Source organism: Carlito syrichta, unplaced genomic scaffold (assembly GCF_000164805.1).
Source record: "Carlito syrichta isolate Samal-C Ts95f unplaced genomic scaffold, Tarsius_syrichta-2.0.1 Scaffold311316, whole genome shotgun sequence".
Taxonomy (NCBI): domain Eukaryota; kingdom Metazoa; phylum Chordata; class Mammalia; order Primates; family Tarsiidae; genus Carlito; species Carlito syrichta.
The window spans coordinates 81,650-97,641 of NW_007255412.1; the positions used below are offsets into that span (position 1 = coordinate 81,650).

A 15,992-nucleotide genomic window follows, 5' to 3' on the forward strand; every position below is an offset into this window, starting at 1 on the left:
TTGGCAAGTAATGGTAGATAGGTTTGACCCCATCCATCACAATCCTACCCATTCACCAGGAGTGGGTCCAGCACAGGCAGCTCAACCAAGTCCAGAATAGAAAGTTATTCTGTTTCCATTATCTTACTGCTCTATGTCCTGTACCACTATTCTCTCTCTCCTTTTTTTTTTTTTTGAGTTGGAGTCTCACTCCATCGCCCCGATGGGAGTGCAGTGGCACACTCCCGGCCACTGCAGCCTCGACCTGCTGGGCTCCAGTGATCCTTCCAAGTAGCTGGAACTATAGGTGGGCGCTACCACGCCTGGCTAGTTTTTGATTTATTGCAGAGACGAGGTCTTGCCAAGTTGTCCGGGCAGATCTCAAACTCGTGGGCTCAGGCAATCCACTCACCTCAGCTTCCCAAAGCAATGGGATTACAGGCTGAGCCACCGAGCCTGGCCACCACTATTCTCTTTTTGGGGTTCCCTTCCTTCACACTTGGAGTCCTGAGATCCTACTTTTATACTACCATCAGATGGCTACTCCTAAACAACTTCCCCAAACCCAGATAAATCCTGGTCCCCCTTTAGTTTATCTTAATTTTAAAATGTTAGCATTCTGTGCTCAACCATCTCAGATGAAAAAAGTTCTTTAAAAATCATTCAGGTAATTGATTTAAGAAGTAGTAAGCTTGTTGTGGCTTCTCTCCCAGGGGTATCTGCATTTTAAAAAGGAGTCCCAAAGTCAGAAATGACTTTACTTATAGAAGAAGTTCAACTGAACTGCAGCAGGGGAGGGGATGAGATAGGGTATGGGGAAAACTTCGGGGCAGCAGCTGTTCCCGGAGTCCATCAAATAAGTCCTGGGAGAAATATCTAACTCTATCTCACTTGTAATGTAGGGCTATAAAACTAATCTGATATAATTGTGGAAATTAAATAAGTTGGTTAGTATTTGTTATAAACTTTTCAGAAAGCTACATAGTACTATGCAGAAATGAGAATTTTTAATGACCTTTGTGTTTTGCCCTTTATATAGATAATTTATTTGATCTGTCTACAGGGGAATACACACTCTGTCCAACTAAAGATTAGTCATCCTATTTCTAGTTTTCAACTACCCACAAAAATACAGGCTCTGTTTCTTGGATGAGTTAAAGAGAAACCATCTTGAACGCTGGTAGTAGAGGTATTCTGGTACCTATTCACAAGGTTGTCATACCAAGACTGTGTGAAGCATGGAAATCAAAAATACCACTAAGCCAATCCAAGGAAAATAAGAGCTCTTGATCCTGAGATAAATAACTGAATCGAGAACAATGATACATAAGGAATAATAAAACTAACTGCTGCTTCCCTTTGAACAAGAGTTCTACTCCTACCCTTAACAAATCTTTATATTATTATCCAAAACGGATTTTCATAGACTTCTATGAAATGCCACTGTCTTCTAATGAAGACATTAAGGCATCGGTCTATGCCTTCTTCTACTATCTTTTATTCTCAGGGTGCTTAGACTATTGGCAATCTACTTAATTATCTCTTTTAATTCCTGATCAGATCTAAGTGTCATAGAAGGATAGTACTGAATAATACAGAAAACATCCTGATATATCTTTATTTTATAGAGAAGGAAACTGAGATCTGGGTTGATAGACACATGCTGGTGTTATAAGACAGATCTGAAATACAGACTTGACTAGAGTGTACTATCTATCCACTTTATCACATAGCTTCCCCTTCCTTCTGTTGTGGATGCCATCAGCACTAATGTAACCAGTTAGCACCCTATTTTATAACTACCTTGTCTTGTCATTGTTCCCTAGAAGTTCGTGAATGTCTCATATTCTCACTCACATTTTAACCATCTGTCTCCCCTACCATGGGTCTTTTCTTATTTCTTCCTCAGGTTTCAGGGCAGTACTGTGGACTTGTCAGCATTCACTCATGTTTTCTCAAAGACAAATGAAATAAATGAATAAATGGCCACTCATGTACTTGCCACCAGGATTAGTCTGGCCTGTTAGCTGACACTCCAATGTTCTCTGCCTTCAGATACAACCACAATGACAAAATGGGGTGGAGGGCAGTTTCTGCTAGCTAGCTTTGTGGGCCACCTATAGTGTGTCCTGTGGCCTGTAACCACAGGAGCCAGAGTGGATGGACTGAGACAGGTGATATGGGACCTCTCACAATGGAGACCGAGGAATGCTGCCCCTGCTGAACATCTGCCTGGTGATGAGATCGATGATGGGAGGCAGAGCACACAACTGGCCAGATGCCAAACATCTGGACTCAAAATCAGAATCATAATTGTCAGCCAAAATGTCATTTTAACTTTAGGATGTCCAGAAACAAAGGGATATTACATTCTTCATTCTTAGAGCACCACAGGTATCGAATAATGCACAAGGTTTCCTCTTGGCATGGAGTGCTTATTCAAATAAAAGAATATATAATCAACAGATATTGTCAATGCCTACTATGTGCATCTAGACAGCTGTGTGGTCAGATGGGTAACATTCAAGTCCTATTCAACTCCCACATTCCACTGCTCTCTGTTCCAGATGCCTGGTATTATACTAATCAAATATTCATATTTTGCACTGAGCATCTGTTGGCATATGTTGATATGGAGATTAAAAACCAAAGTTAGGAATTACTTCACCAGCATTTTAGTAGTACTCTTGTTTAGCTCCCTTGACAGAGGCCAAGGACAGTGAACCCCAATCCCTCAACCATCTCCAAGACCATCATGCCTCCTGAAGCCTTCTCTAATGGAATGCAAGGAAGCTAGGAGGTCCATGATCTCTCCCATGGCACCTGGGAGACAGGTGAGAACACCATTAGAAGAATCATTTTTCTGAAGTCAGTGTTTGGTTGCCTCTAGGCTCATAAGCACTCAATGCCAAGAGGAAACCCTGTGCATTGTTTGATACCTGTGGTGCTCTAAGAACAAAGGATGTAATATCCCTTTGTTTCTAGACATCCTAAAGTTAAAATGACATCTTGGCTGACAATTATGATTCTGTATGCTTTTATAAATCAGGCTATTTACAAAAGAACATAAAGCAGGTGAATGAACATTCTGTTGCCTCATTACTGAAGTTTCTCTTTTGAAGACTGCCAAGGCCTTTACTAACACTACCACCAAGCTTTGTAGTCATGAATTGAACAAAACCAAGAGATTTGCTTTTAGCTTGCTTGAGGCTATTACTGTTTTCATTCTTTAATAAGAAAAACAATCACTGAGGTGAGGGTGGAAGGCTCTCTCCATATGGGATGGCGGTCTCTGATTTTTCAAGCTCCTCTAGCTATCGTCATACAGGCTCTGTACACACTTCACTGACTAGAATTGAGCTTGTCTTTCCTGTTTTCACAATGGCCTCTAAGCTCCTCAAAGTCAAGGAGTTCTTTCAGAGGCCTCACACCCCCAGGTTCCTAGCATAAAGACCGGCATAATAATCATGATAAGGAGTTTACAGATAGGGAAGGAAGGAAACACTAAGGCCAGGCTTACTCATAGCCTTCCTAAAGGAGACTGGAGGTGAGAAAAGCTGGAAATTAGGGTCTCTAGGCCCTTAGCTTTGTGTCTGCCTTCTCAAAGGAATGAAATCCAGTACCCCTTTGGCCATTTCCCTTTTACATTTACTTTGCCCCCTTAAGAAGGTGGTCTCTGCAGCTAGTTGACTCTGTGAGCCACCATCCTTCCTTATCGTCTGTGCTTAGCTACCCAAGAAAGTACAATATGGGGTGGTTTGCTGAGAAGCTTCAAATCTCTGCTTCCTTTCCTACATATATGAATAGGCTTGGACTATCTGGAAGAAAGCTTAAAATTCCCCTATCCAGGGACTATGCTGTTCTAGACTGCACTTTGGATGAATTAGAAAAAGGCGCCCCTCTGGATCGATGTGTCTATACACACGTATATGTAGTTTGGTGAGTGGAGCCCAGGTCAGATTTCCATCCTGCCAACTTGAACTGGATGGTTTATGGAAACCTTGTAGCACTTTCTCAGTCTTAAATGGAGAGTCCACAGCAAGTTCTGAATGGTCTTTCTCCTCTTGTCTGACCCCCCAGCTCCATTCAAGAAGAAAGCTTCCAAGATAGCTTCATCAAAACAAGAGTTCCAACCTAAAAGTCCAAGCTCCTTTATATAATCTCTTGATCACAATCTTATCCCAGCAACAGCTTCATAGAGCAGAAAGAAGGTAGAAGAGGGGTGGTGGGTATCCATACCTCCTATCTCTTTCTATGCCTTGCCAATTTTTTTCAATTACATGCTCAACCTTATAGCACCTTTCTCATTTGCCTCTGTTTCACTAGTTCTCCACTAATCACCTTCTTTGTCACCAATTATGCCCACCTGCAATGGGCAAAAATTCCAAAGTCACAGTTTATACCCTCCTCATGCCAACACTCCCATGGAATTATGTGACCCAAAGATGACCCAGGGATACAAGTTGGGATTTCTTTACCATAGAAGAACTATTTCTGCAAAGAATTTTCAAGTTGTCATTTTCATTTTAAAAATAAGATGATAAAACACACACACAAGCCATTATTTGTAAAATGCCTACAGATGATGAAGAGGAATGCATTTCAATATATATACATGCATACATATGAGTGAGCAACCACATGTGTTTGTATCACCCATGGAGGCCAAGATGAGACTTCTCAGATGAAGAGAGTAATTGAATACTAAGGAAAATGTCAGGAATCAAGAATGATTTCAAATTTCTTCTAGTTTTTATTTCCACCAATCCCTCCAGATTAAAAAAAAATATGCAAACTTTCTTGATATTCCGTTTGAATTCGATACCTAAATTAGTTTCAGAAAGCAGTCACATGGGTGGCAGAAATGCAGGGGTTACTAAGTAGGGGTCTCATTGCGGTATGCAAATGATTGCCAGTTAGAAAGGAGGATTTTCTAGTCCTCTTCTGGTATTGCTTAGCTAAACAAACTCTGACACCTCTGTGCCTCAATACTTGATATCTTGGATTCTTTCTAGGGCTTGCTAGGGTTCTGTGGTTATATTATTTAAAAATTATATGGATATTTGGAGTAATAACTACCATGTCCATGATGACCACGAATATCACCACCATCACCATCCTGACATCTTTTCTCTCTAAAACAATTTGCAATTGCCCAGTTATACCTGTACCTTAAGAACTGAACAAATAATGGCTTTCCTCACTTTGTAAGGAAGAATACAAATAGACTCTAGATTTTAGTTAGTTACCCAATATATCTAGATGATGCCAATTTTAAACTTTGCAAATGACAAAGCTCAGTGCACGTAATGATGGGAGACCCTCTTAATTGGGTTTCCAAATAAACTGTCAAGGGGAATAATGGAAATTCCAAGAAAAATTTTGATTTTCAGAGAACTCGGGCTTCACGTATAGCCCTGAATTTGGGCCAGGTTCAGACTCTTCTAATGCTATTCCAAATATTCCCTTAACCCAATAATTTAGGCCTGTATTCAATGCTAATTTAATGTCCCTTTCTTTTACAATCAACATGTAACTCTTTATACTATATATATCTTATGAAGTTGGACATGTCATTTTTCCACTACACAAAATTAGACCCAGCTCCTCAACCCAAATATATCTTGAATGAGAAGTTCATTTTGAGAGTTTGGTAAGTGGTAAAAATCACAAACTTCGGAATCAACAGATCATGAATAACTTAAAAGACCTGTGTAAGAGAATTTAGTATCTGAGAATTACCCACATGCGTCCTTTGTGTGTATTATTCTCTCCTGATCTCATCAGATGTAGTTGTTGGCACATAGCATGAACTCAATAAATATTTATTGAATGAAATTAATCCATTCTCATATTGAACAAATTTACTTTCACTTAAAGGGGGCTCTATGATCCCTTGGTAACTTGATGCTGTGCTTCTTACAATTTCTTTTAGGGAGAGTCATGGGTCTCAGATATTGGTGTCTTTGTCCCACCTCATCCATAAAGCTTCCTTGACAACTCCAGTCCACCCTATTCTCATTTTCCTGACTCCCTGTTGTACTTATTCCCAGTTCTACTCACTTTGGCACATACATAACGCTTATCTTGCCATGTAAAATGTGTTTCATAAACACATCATCCTTTCTATGAGCCCATAAGCTTTTCAAGGGCAAAGATCATGTTTGATATTTATTTTGTACATCCTGTGGCATACAACACAATATGAAACCCATAGCAGGCTCAGAACAAGTACCTGTTGAATTGAGTTGAATTTTCAGGCCAGCACTCCATTGCCAGTGAAGATTTTATTTCAGAGAGTTATCAAAAAGCAGAATTGGTAGGGGGTATGGGAAATAGAAAGGGGTTGGTTAATGGGTACACACATACAGTTAGATAGAAATAATAAGTTCTAGTATACAATGACATGATTGTGACCATAGTTGACAATAATTTATTTTATATTTCAAAATACCTAGAGGAGATTCGCAATGTTCCCAAAACATAGAAATGATATATGTTGGAAGTGATGGATATGCTAAATACTCTGATTTGATCATTATATATTGTTGCATCTATCAAAATATCACATACTCCCCATAAAGACATACAATTCATTATGTATCAATTTTTAAAAGTATGGACAGGTTTTTGTTTTGTTTTGTTTTTGGCAGAATTGGCTGTTTTCACCATTCATTTCACCTAAATTAAAGCCAGGGGCCTTATCCTTGAAGTGCTAGTTAGAAAGCAGAGAATCAGAAAGCAGCTGCTTAGTTTCAACAAAGAGAAGATTATATTTCAGTAATGGGTTGTGGGATTTGATGCATTAATCACTAGTGACTCTTGGCCAAACCTTTTGGTGTTATCAGGAATAAAAAGTAACCCAGAGATATGCCATATATCAATTTCCAGTTACTTCCCTGTGACACATTTCTACCCACTTGGGGAAACTCCCAAGGGATCTGTTGCCCCCTATCAACTCAGATCTGACTTCTCTTTCAGTCAAACAGGTAACACTTTGCAGTACCCTGCTCAACCTCCGTATCACAATGTCCTCCTTTGACACCCAGATTCTCTTTTGAAGTCTTCAATATTGACTTACACTGTCATCGGAGACCCATTCCAATTGTGGAAGGCCTTTTAATATTACACCCTGTACCATATGTATCAGTGTGAGATGGGGGTAACTCTAACACCTGTGGTCATTTGTTGTCCTTAATGCTTCCCAGCCTTAATTTGCATCGGGATGTTGAATGCAGGAACAAAGCTTCCTGTGAGACTTTTGCAACTTCAACTCCAGCCCAAGAGGAAAGAAATGAGTCCCTAAAGTCTTAGCTTTGATACTGAAAACACAGAACAGCATTTCTACACTCCAGATCACAGAAAGCAGACCACAGACTAATTTTAAAAATCTTTGGTATTAGGGACGTTAAAACTGAGGATCTGCAAAAAGCCAGAAATCACATGTCCCCTTTATTACAAAGTAATGGAGCAGAATTTGGAAAAACCAGGAAACATCTCTGGGTCCATAAATCAGCCCAGTTGGAGGAAAACACAAATGGCCAGCACCTGGAATGAGCCTTCATCTGGAGCAGGAAAGCAGCCTAAAGAATCGAACTTGGGGCCAAGGCTCCATCCAGACTGTGCACTATGATTAATGACTTGAGTGAAAGGTCTCAGTTGAGGCTGAATAATTAACTTGTGCTCTTCACATCTCAGAATTCTCCACAGCATAGCTATGTCTTCTCTGATTGTACATATTTACCAAAATGCAAGTCAGTCTTGGGAGCTTCGAACGTGTCATCATAGACTGTTTCTGACAATCTAGAGAGCCCTGGTATTTGTCAGGACTACTTTAGTCAAATCATCTGTGTTGACGCTGCATGAATGTCTCTAACCTTTTAGTTTAGTTTTTTTTTTTTTTTCAAGTTTAAGAACCATCTTAACTAAGGGAATGGTATTGGCCTCCATCTGTCAGGAAAAAAAAAAAAAAGTCCACTGCTCAGAGGATTGCAAATGGACAGCACATGGCCTGACTCGTTTCTGGTCATTCCCAAAAAAGTTCATAGGCAATTGGATGTCCGTGAGATTAATGATTCCCTCTTGTCCTGCCTTTATCCTCTGGAATAGGTTTCTCTAATCTCTTTCAGATCCTCTAAAGCATTTACAGTAAACCAATCACTCCTCTTGAATCTGCAATTGAGATTCTGATAAGACCTGCTAGAACCAAAGGAAGTCTCCAAACCTCTTTCCCTTTCTCTTCGAGGTAAAGCCGTAGATAGAAAAGAAAGACAGGGATCCCAGAACCTGATTTTAATATGGAAGTACTCAAGGAAGAAATACCCAAGAAATCCCGTTTCCTCAATTTGATCTTCAAAAACTGCTTCATTTGGGATTCATGGGTTTACCAGAAGTGGGTATGGCCCCCATCATAGTAGGATTTGAAGGGTACTAATTGGCATGCCTAAGAACATCCTCTCTACTGACCTGCCACAGGGACCTATTGTTATAATTGCTCTATTAGTTTATTAGTTATTGTTATCTCTTACAGTGCCTAATTTTTAAAACAGACTTTGTCATGGGCACACCTGTACAGGAAAAAAACACAATTCAGAATATACAAGTTTGGCATACTATCCATGGATTCAGGCATACACTGGGGGTCTTGGGACATATCCCCCCAAAATAAAGGGGGACTATTATATAGCACTGTACAATCCAGTAACTCTTTGAAATATTTTACTTACAGCAACTTATACAACCTTATGACTACCCTATTATTATTTTCCCAATTTCATAGAGAGTGACACACAGAGTAGTCAGGTAATTTGTCCAGAGTTGCAAAGCCAGTGTTCAAACACAGATCTTAGTTTTATGCTTTTAACACCATACTATCCCGCACTATACTATAATATGTCCGTTCTCTAGACGTATTATATGGCACCCATTCTCCACTGCTGATGTGGTTAGAGAATCAACTCTTCTCATGTAGCACCTGTGTAGCAGTCAGGCCTGGTGAATGCTGATTTTGCTACTCAATGTGTAACCTCCAAGGAGTTCTAAGTCTCTAGGCCTTAGTTGTCCTCATCTGTAAAATTATCATGATAATAACCTACCTCATAAAATTCTTTTGACCATTCACGAGATAATAATGCATATTCAGGCCCTAGCACAGTGCTTAGAAAAGGACAGTGCATAATAACGGTAGCTGTATTTATTACTGGTCAAATTCAATAATACCAGCAAATGGGATAATAAAGGGTTGAAAAAAGATGAGGTAGAAACAGCCACAGCTTGGAAGATGAATATGAACAGACAGATCAATGGGGCAACCCCAGAGAAACTGGAATGCTAGGATACTAAAAATACCAGCAAAGGTTACCTACCCTCCTGGCCTGTCCCGATTTATGCAGCCTTTATGTTAGCTTATCTCCACAAAATAAATAATTCCACTTTTAAAAATATGCTACATAAAGGAAAGCAAAAGAACAAAAGATGACCAGACTGGGGGAATTAGCATATTCTCCCTGAAATTCCTGGTTCAAAAAGTTCAACCGTCCTCCATGGCCGTAGCTGGCCCGGAACCAACACAAGGAGCTGCATCCTTCATTCTGCATTTCCTCCATGTTCTTGCCAACCCCTGACACATCACATTCTTTGCATCAATAAGTGCTGGTGCCAGAACACACTAAATTGCCTTTGACTACATTTAACTGATCTAGTATTTTTTTATGATTCTTTCTTGTTGTACCATTTTTCACTTTTGACTTTATAATTCTCTGCTGACTTTAAATAAAGCTTTACCAGACTACCCAAGGTGGTTTTTAATAGAGATTTAGGGGCTAGGTTGTGTTGTGGCTTGGATTCAGATTCTACTCCAGCAACAACGGGAAATTAACGAGGTGGTTTCATCTCAAGTGCCCATTTATACTCGGAATGGACAGAGAGTTTATCTTCTTCCAAGTCTTATAATCATGACACTACAAAGTGATATTCAAGAAATAAAAAATTATGTAGCAATAGCTTCCACACCACAAAACCACTACACAGTGTCCCTGCAACCCCAGATGACTGGGATAATAAACAGACAGCAATGGAATTACTTTCTGAGTGACATGGAGGATTTTGACCACATACTGCCCTATGCCAAAGACGATGCTTGTTCTGCTTAAGATGGGAAACTCAAGTGACCCTACACCAGCCATGTCAGTCCCTTTATGACATTCTGTTACTTCTTCTCTGTGCTATTCCTAGTTCCCACTGCTGTCTGCCCAGACAAAACAGAGGAAGCCAGCTGGTCCTCAGTCACCTGGAGAGGTGACATAACTGGAAAGAAACTGAGTCAGACAAAAAGTTCCCAAAATGAGCATTACTTTAAAAAAAAAAAAAAAAGGCATAACCTTGAGTTACTTATTTCTTGAAAAAAATATAAAATTGGTAAGGCAGTGAGATTTTGATTTTGTCTTGCTTTTATTATCATGCAAAGATTTCTTTTTTATGAAGAATAGATACAACATAGGCAAAATACTGAAAACATTAATTTTAAAATATCTGTATACCCATTACCAAGCTTAGATACACAATACCCTTTGGTTGTTCCTGTCAGATCAGACGTTTTTGCCTCCACCTACCTGCATTCTGGGTTTTTCTTTCCCATGGTTTTTGTCATAGTTTTGCCACAAATGTAAGGACCCTTTAAGAATAGTTTTATTTTACTTTTTCAAACTTCACATAAATGATATCATATAGTATCATTCAGTGACTTACTTTTTCTCCCAATTTTGCAGATTTATCCATGCTGAGCGTTATTCCACTTCATTTAATGAATCATTTGGGTTGTCTCCAATTTTTATTTTGATTGTCTTTTGTTTTGTTTTGCTATTATAAAAATGCTGTGAATGTAGTTTATATTGACCTGAGCATGTGCAGTAGTTTTTCTTGGGTTACAGTCTTAGGACTAGAATTTCTAGATCCTGGGGTTGGCTTATTATTTAAATTCACTAGAAGATAACCAATGGTCTTCCGATATAGATATATTAATTCACACACCCACCAAAACCGCTTTTGAATTTTTGTTGCTCTACAACCTTGTCAGCACTTGGTATCAGCAGATTTTTAAATTTTGCTAAACCAGTGAGTACAAAATGTATTTTGTTATTTTAATAATAAACATTTCCATATTTGTTTGTCAATAATTGTCTAATTGAGTTTGGCTAGTTCTTTATTCATTATTCAAAACAGTCATGAAATTCAGTGTTTATATAGAGTAGGTATGATTCTGTTTACATAGAAAGATGCAGGTACATGGATATATAGGAGTCAACATATCTGTATTTAGATTTATATCTGCTATCCATAACTACACATACAGCAAGAGTAACAACTGAGGTCCCATGGGCCAAATCTGGCCTACCACCGATTTTTCTAAATAAAGTTTTATTGGAAAACATCTATGCCTATTTACTTATATATTGCCTATGAATACTTTCCTACTACAATGGCAGAGTTGAGTAGTTACCACAAAGACTGACTGATCTACAATGTCTAAAATGCTTACTATAGGCCCTTTACAGTAAAAATTTGCTGACCCATGACCTAGAATATCTCCATTTACGGACACAGATATTCCACACTCAACATTTCTCTTTACATCTGCTCTTCCCAAATGCCATTCTTCATAAAATAGTTCCACCTTCCACAGAGGCGCTCAGGCCAAAAACCAGTTATCTCATGCTCTTTTCCCCCATTCACTATTTGCAACCAAATCTGTCGTACTACCCAACATTCCTCAACGCCACTCCTGTAAGTCCTCTTCTCTAAATCTATTGCCCCCTTTTGTTCAAGCCTTACATTGACTTAGGCATCCCTTCACCTAATGACCAAACCCATTTGTCCCCATTTTCCCATACAAATGCTTTTTCACAGCACTTGTAACACTTTGTTGCATTTATTAGTTTGAGTTTCTATCTGCTAGCTTCCCCTAAATTATAAGTTACTTGAAACAGGGACCTTTGCCATTTCTGTACAAAGAACAATGGCTTGCATAACAAATATTAAATAATAATTTAGCCTCCACAAGGCTGTTCAATCCCTCTTAGAAGCCATTGAGAGACTGACATGGCAAAGCATTTGTGGCTGCCACTATTCAATAATGTTTAGAAATAATCACTTCTCCTAAATCTCATGGCCAAGAGGACCAGGAAAAATAGATCTCTTGTCAATACCATTTAATGCAGTGGTCTTCAAATTTTTGTGTGCAGAGGAGTCACTATAAGAGCTCATTAAAAATAACAGATGCCAGAGTGTCACCTAAGGACCACCAAATCAGAATCCCTAGAAACAGGAGCTTAAGCTCTTTTCCTATATGAGTGTTCTCTAGGAAATTCTTGAGAAGCACACCTCTAATAATGGCAGCTTCCTGAATACATCCTTCTAGCTCTATCCCATCCTAGCACATTGTCCCTGACGGATAGCTAACACTGCACAGGATTCCCCCCAATACTTTTATTAGGTATCAGAACTTCCTTAAGCTTGTTCACCCTCCTCCTCCTGTGGCCCAGAAGTAGCCTGATTTGAGGGGATAAGCGTATACTTTTCTCAGGACTGTGTTCTGATTTTCAAAATGTGTTTTTCATTGAATTGGTTGCAATCCTAGTTAATGATGGGATCTATTCCCTACACTGAGCATCTTTACTGTTCAGCATCTCTAAAAGCAGAAGTCTCCTGCTATATCCAGCACCACTCCCTATATGTACCATGCATCCTAGTACTTGCCCGAGGAAAGAAGCATGCAAACATTTGTATAATGCATATATTATTAGTATGCCTGTTTTAATTTTTACTGTCCTCTTCATTTTCAACATATTACAGATCATTTAATATGTAAAAAAAGTTAATAAAAGGGTTAGACCAACGATAATACCAATAAGATGCTGTTAGTATTTATTAGAGGTTTTTCTTATTAGACTTAATTTTTTCCTAAATTGCATGTGACCCATTATCATTATGCTTGGTGGATAATATAACAAAACAAAATTATCAATCCATTTTACTCAAAGAGAACGTCTAAGGTTGTTTGGGTTTTATAACATCAAGCATAGCACAAATTTAAGGAATTTTTCCAGTGCTGCACTCCATGATTTTTAGGGGTCTATTTTCCCCAGAGGCATGTAAGTACTAAAATTGCATTGGATTGCGTTTTGCTCTCAGCGGGTGAGAAAGTGCATAGTCAATGGGTTATTTGCCATTCTTTATTTCCATTTTATGCAGTCACACGGAGGTATCTCTCAGGTGGTTGTTGAAGTTTACTAGACACTCAGGAGCCATCTTGTGCTTTCTCTAAATGGCATTTATAATCTATAACCAAAGGGGTCGTCTATGAAGCCATCAGTGTAGTATACCTAAATTCTGCTCATGCGAATTTAGGTTACAGAGATAAGACCCTTCACTAAGAGATTCCAGTGTGTGTGTGGGGGGGGAGAACTACATTGTGTATCTAAGCAATATTTTTAGTACTACAAATAGAGATACAAGGTATTACCATAAAAGGACTGATTTAGAATCAGTATATGGAGATAAAGGACTTCAGAATATGCAGATCAATGAATAAAAGCACTATACAAAAACCACACCAATGATTTTGTTATACCTTTATTTATCTGTAAGAAAAGCACTAAATTCTGTCAATGCACTATTACTCAGTAGCTTTCTTTCAACTGGATATCTCCAATTAACCATCATTTCCATGCTCCACTAGTACTTTGATAATTGATGCTCATAACAGGATTTTTAAAACACTGCAAAAGCCAGAAGTGCTTTCCTGAATAATCAAGAAACAGATTAAAATACATTCAGTGTAGCTATATTGTTAAGTATATTTCATTAGAGAGACAGTAGGGAACAGAGGAAACAACACAGGCTTCAGTGTTAGAGACGTGGTTTTGAATCTCAAAAAAGACACTTATTAGTACTGGGACCTTGGGTAAACCACAGAATATCTTTCTAAGCTTCAATTTCCTCATATATAAAATGGGGATAACATCTACCTTTACAAGATGTTTTCAGGATTAAATGAGATCACAAACACGTGTAAGATAACAGCATGGTGCCTGACTCTAAAGAATTCACTCAATAAATAGGAGCTATTATTAATGCTGATGTCTTCCTCGCCATTCTCAGTAAATCAGAAGCCATTCTATATACGCATGTATCTCTACATTTTTCTCTGTATTTCTTTATTTACCAGAATGTTTGATTCATGTCACCCCATTCCTCAACAGTGACAGAATATAGATAATATACTGTGGTTTCTCAACATTGGAATATTTAAACTTGAAAAAGAAAAGGGATGCTTTCACAGAAACAATTTCTTTATCACTTGGCCTTCGGGAAGCAAATTTGCAAAGCCTCCAAAACAATGATAAATCACCTAAAGCTATCACCTTCTTGAAAATTTTAGTAGTATAGTGTGTGAGTCAAATATTAGCATATTTAAAAAATAATTCTAATACTAAGAAAAATCTGAAGTCCTTTTTCTCCCTATTCTACTCTTTCCCACTCCAATCCAGGTCTTTCTCCAAAGCAACTGTTGTTAGGGTTTTGTCTATCCTTTCAGAACAATTTTTGCATGTTTATAGACTTGTATGTGCATTTGTGTATAATTCTGTACTTTCAAACACATAAATGTGTATATGTAGCATTGTATTCTTACATACATAAATTCTGTTACAGTATATAAATCTTTTGCTATTAAATTTTTTTTTGCTTAAAAATATGTCTTGGAGATCTTTCTGTGTTAATATCTTCTTTACCTTAACCTTTAAAAAAATAAAATAAACTACTGCATAGCGTTCAGTGTCATAAACTTACCATACTTCAATCATTTCTTTCCTAATAGACATATATATTTCTGTATTCCTAATAGACATATATATTTCTGTATTTTTTCTTTTTTCTTTTTTTTTTTGAGTTGGAGTCTCACTCTGTTGCCCAGACTAGAGTGCAGTGGCCACTCCCGGCCACTGCAGCCTTGACCTGCTGGGCACCAGCGATCCTTCCACCTCAGCCTTCCAAGTAGCTGGAACTACAGGCACATGCTACCACACCTGGCTAATTTTTTTTTTGATTTGTTGTAGAGATGAGGTCTCACCAAGTTGCCCTGCAGGCTCAGGCAATTCACTCACCTCAGCCTCTCAAGGCGCGGGATTACAGGCTGAGCCACCGAGCCCGGCTTATTTCTGTATTTTTTTACTAGAAAAATACTACAAAGAATATTGTTCCATGTCCTTCCTTTGGACAAGTGTAATTGATACGTTATTGGCCATGTGAATTTTATTTCAGTCTTTTAAAATTCAATTCGTTTGTTTTTGAACATGGCCCAAAGTTTTAAAGTAAATTCACATTTATAGTGAACAGTCTCTTTCCTATCCTGGTATCCTCCTATGCCTAGTTCTCCCCATCCATAGACAGTCACCACTATCAAGCATCTTTCAGGGTTGTTTTCATAAATATAGATTCTTATCATTCCACATTTTATGCATAAGTAGCAATACACTATCATACTGTTCTATACTTTGTTTATTCCCTTAACAATCCATACAGTATAGACTCTCAAATAAGTATGTAGAGAACTTCTTCCCTCTTTTGACAGAGATATACAATATCCCAGAGATTGGATGCACCATAATTTAACCATTTTTCAATTTACAAATAATTAATTAATATTAAAATATGGGCCAGGCAATTCCAGTACTTTGGAAGGCTGAGGCAAAAGGTTGCCTGAGCCCAGGGGTCTGAGACCAGCCTGGGCAACTTAGCAAGACATCATCTCTACAATGAATCAAAAAAATTAACCAAGTGTGGTAGTGCACGCCTGTGGTTCCATCTACTTGGAAGACTGAGGTGGAAGGATCACCTGAGCCCAGCTCATCGAGGCTGCAGTTGCTGTGAACATGCCACTATATTCCAGACTGGGTGACAGAGTGAGACTCCAACTCAAAAAAAAAAAAAAAAAAAAAAAAAAAAAATTTAAATAT

The 15,992-nt window shown here is 38.4% G+C and overlaps 1 protein-coding gene across 1 annotated transcript in view; it reads right to left on the bottom strand.

Moving 5' to 3' along the window:
* Nucleotides 1-14,168: 14,168 nt before the first annotated feature.
* The window catches only part of LRMDA (leucine rich melanocyte differentiation associated), a 548,466-nt gene continuing 546,642 nt past the window's right edge, over nucleotides 14,169-15,992 (bottom strand). The window contains exon 6 of the mRNA XM_008068599.2: nucleotides 14,169-14,288. Coding sequence (XP_008066790.2) covers nucleotides 14,284-14,288 — 5 coding nt within the window. The 3' untranslated portion in view covers nucleotides 14,169-14,283. The remainder of the gene's footprint in view (nucleotides 14,289-15,992) is intronic.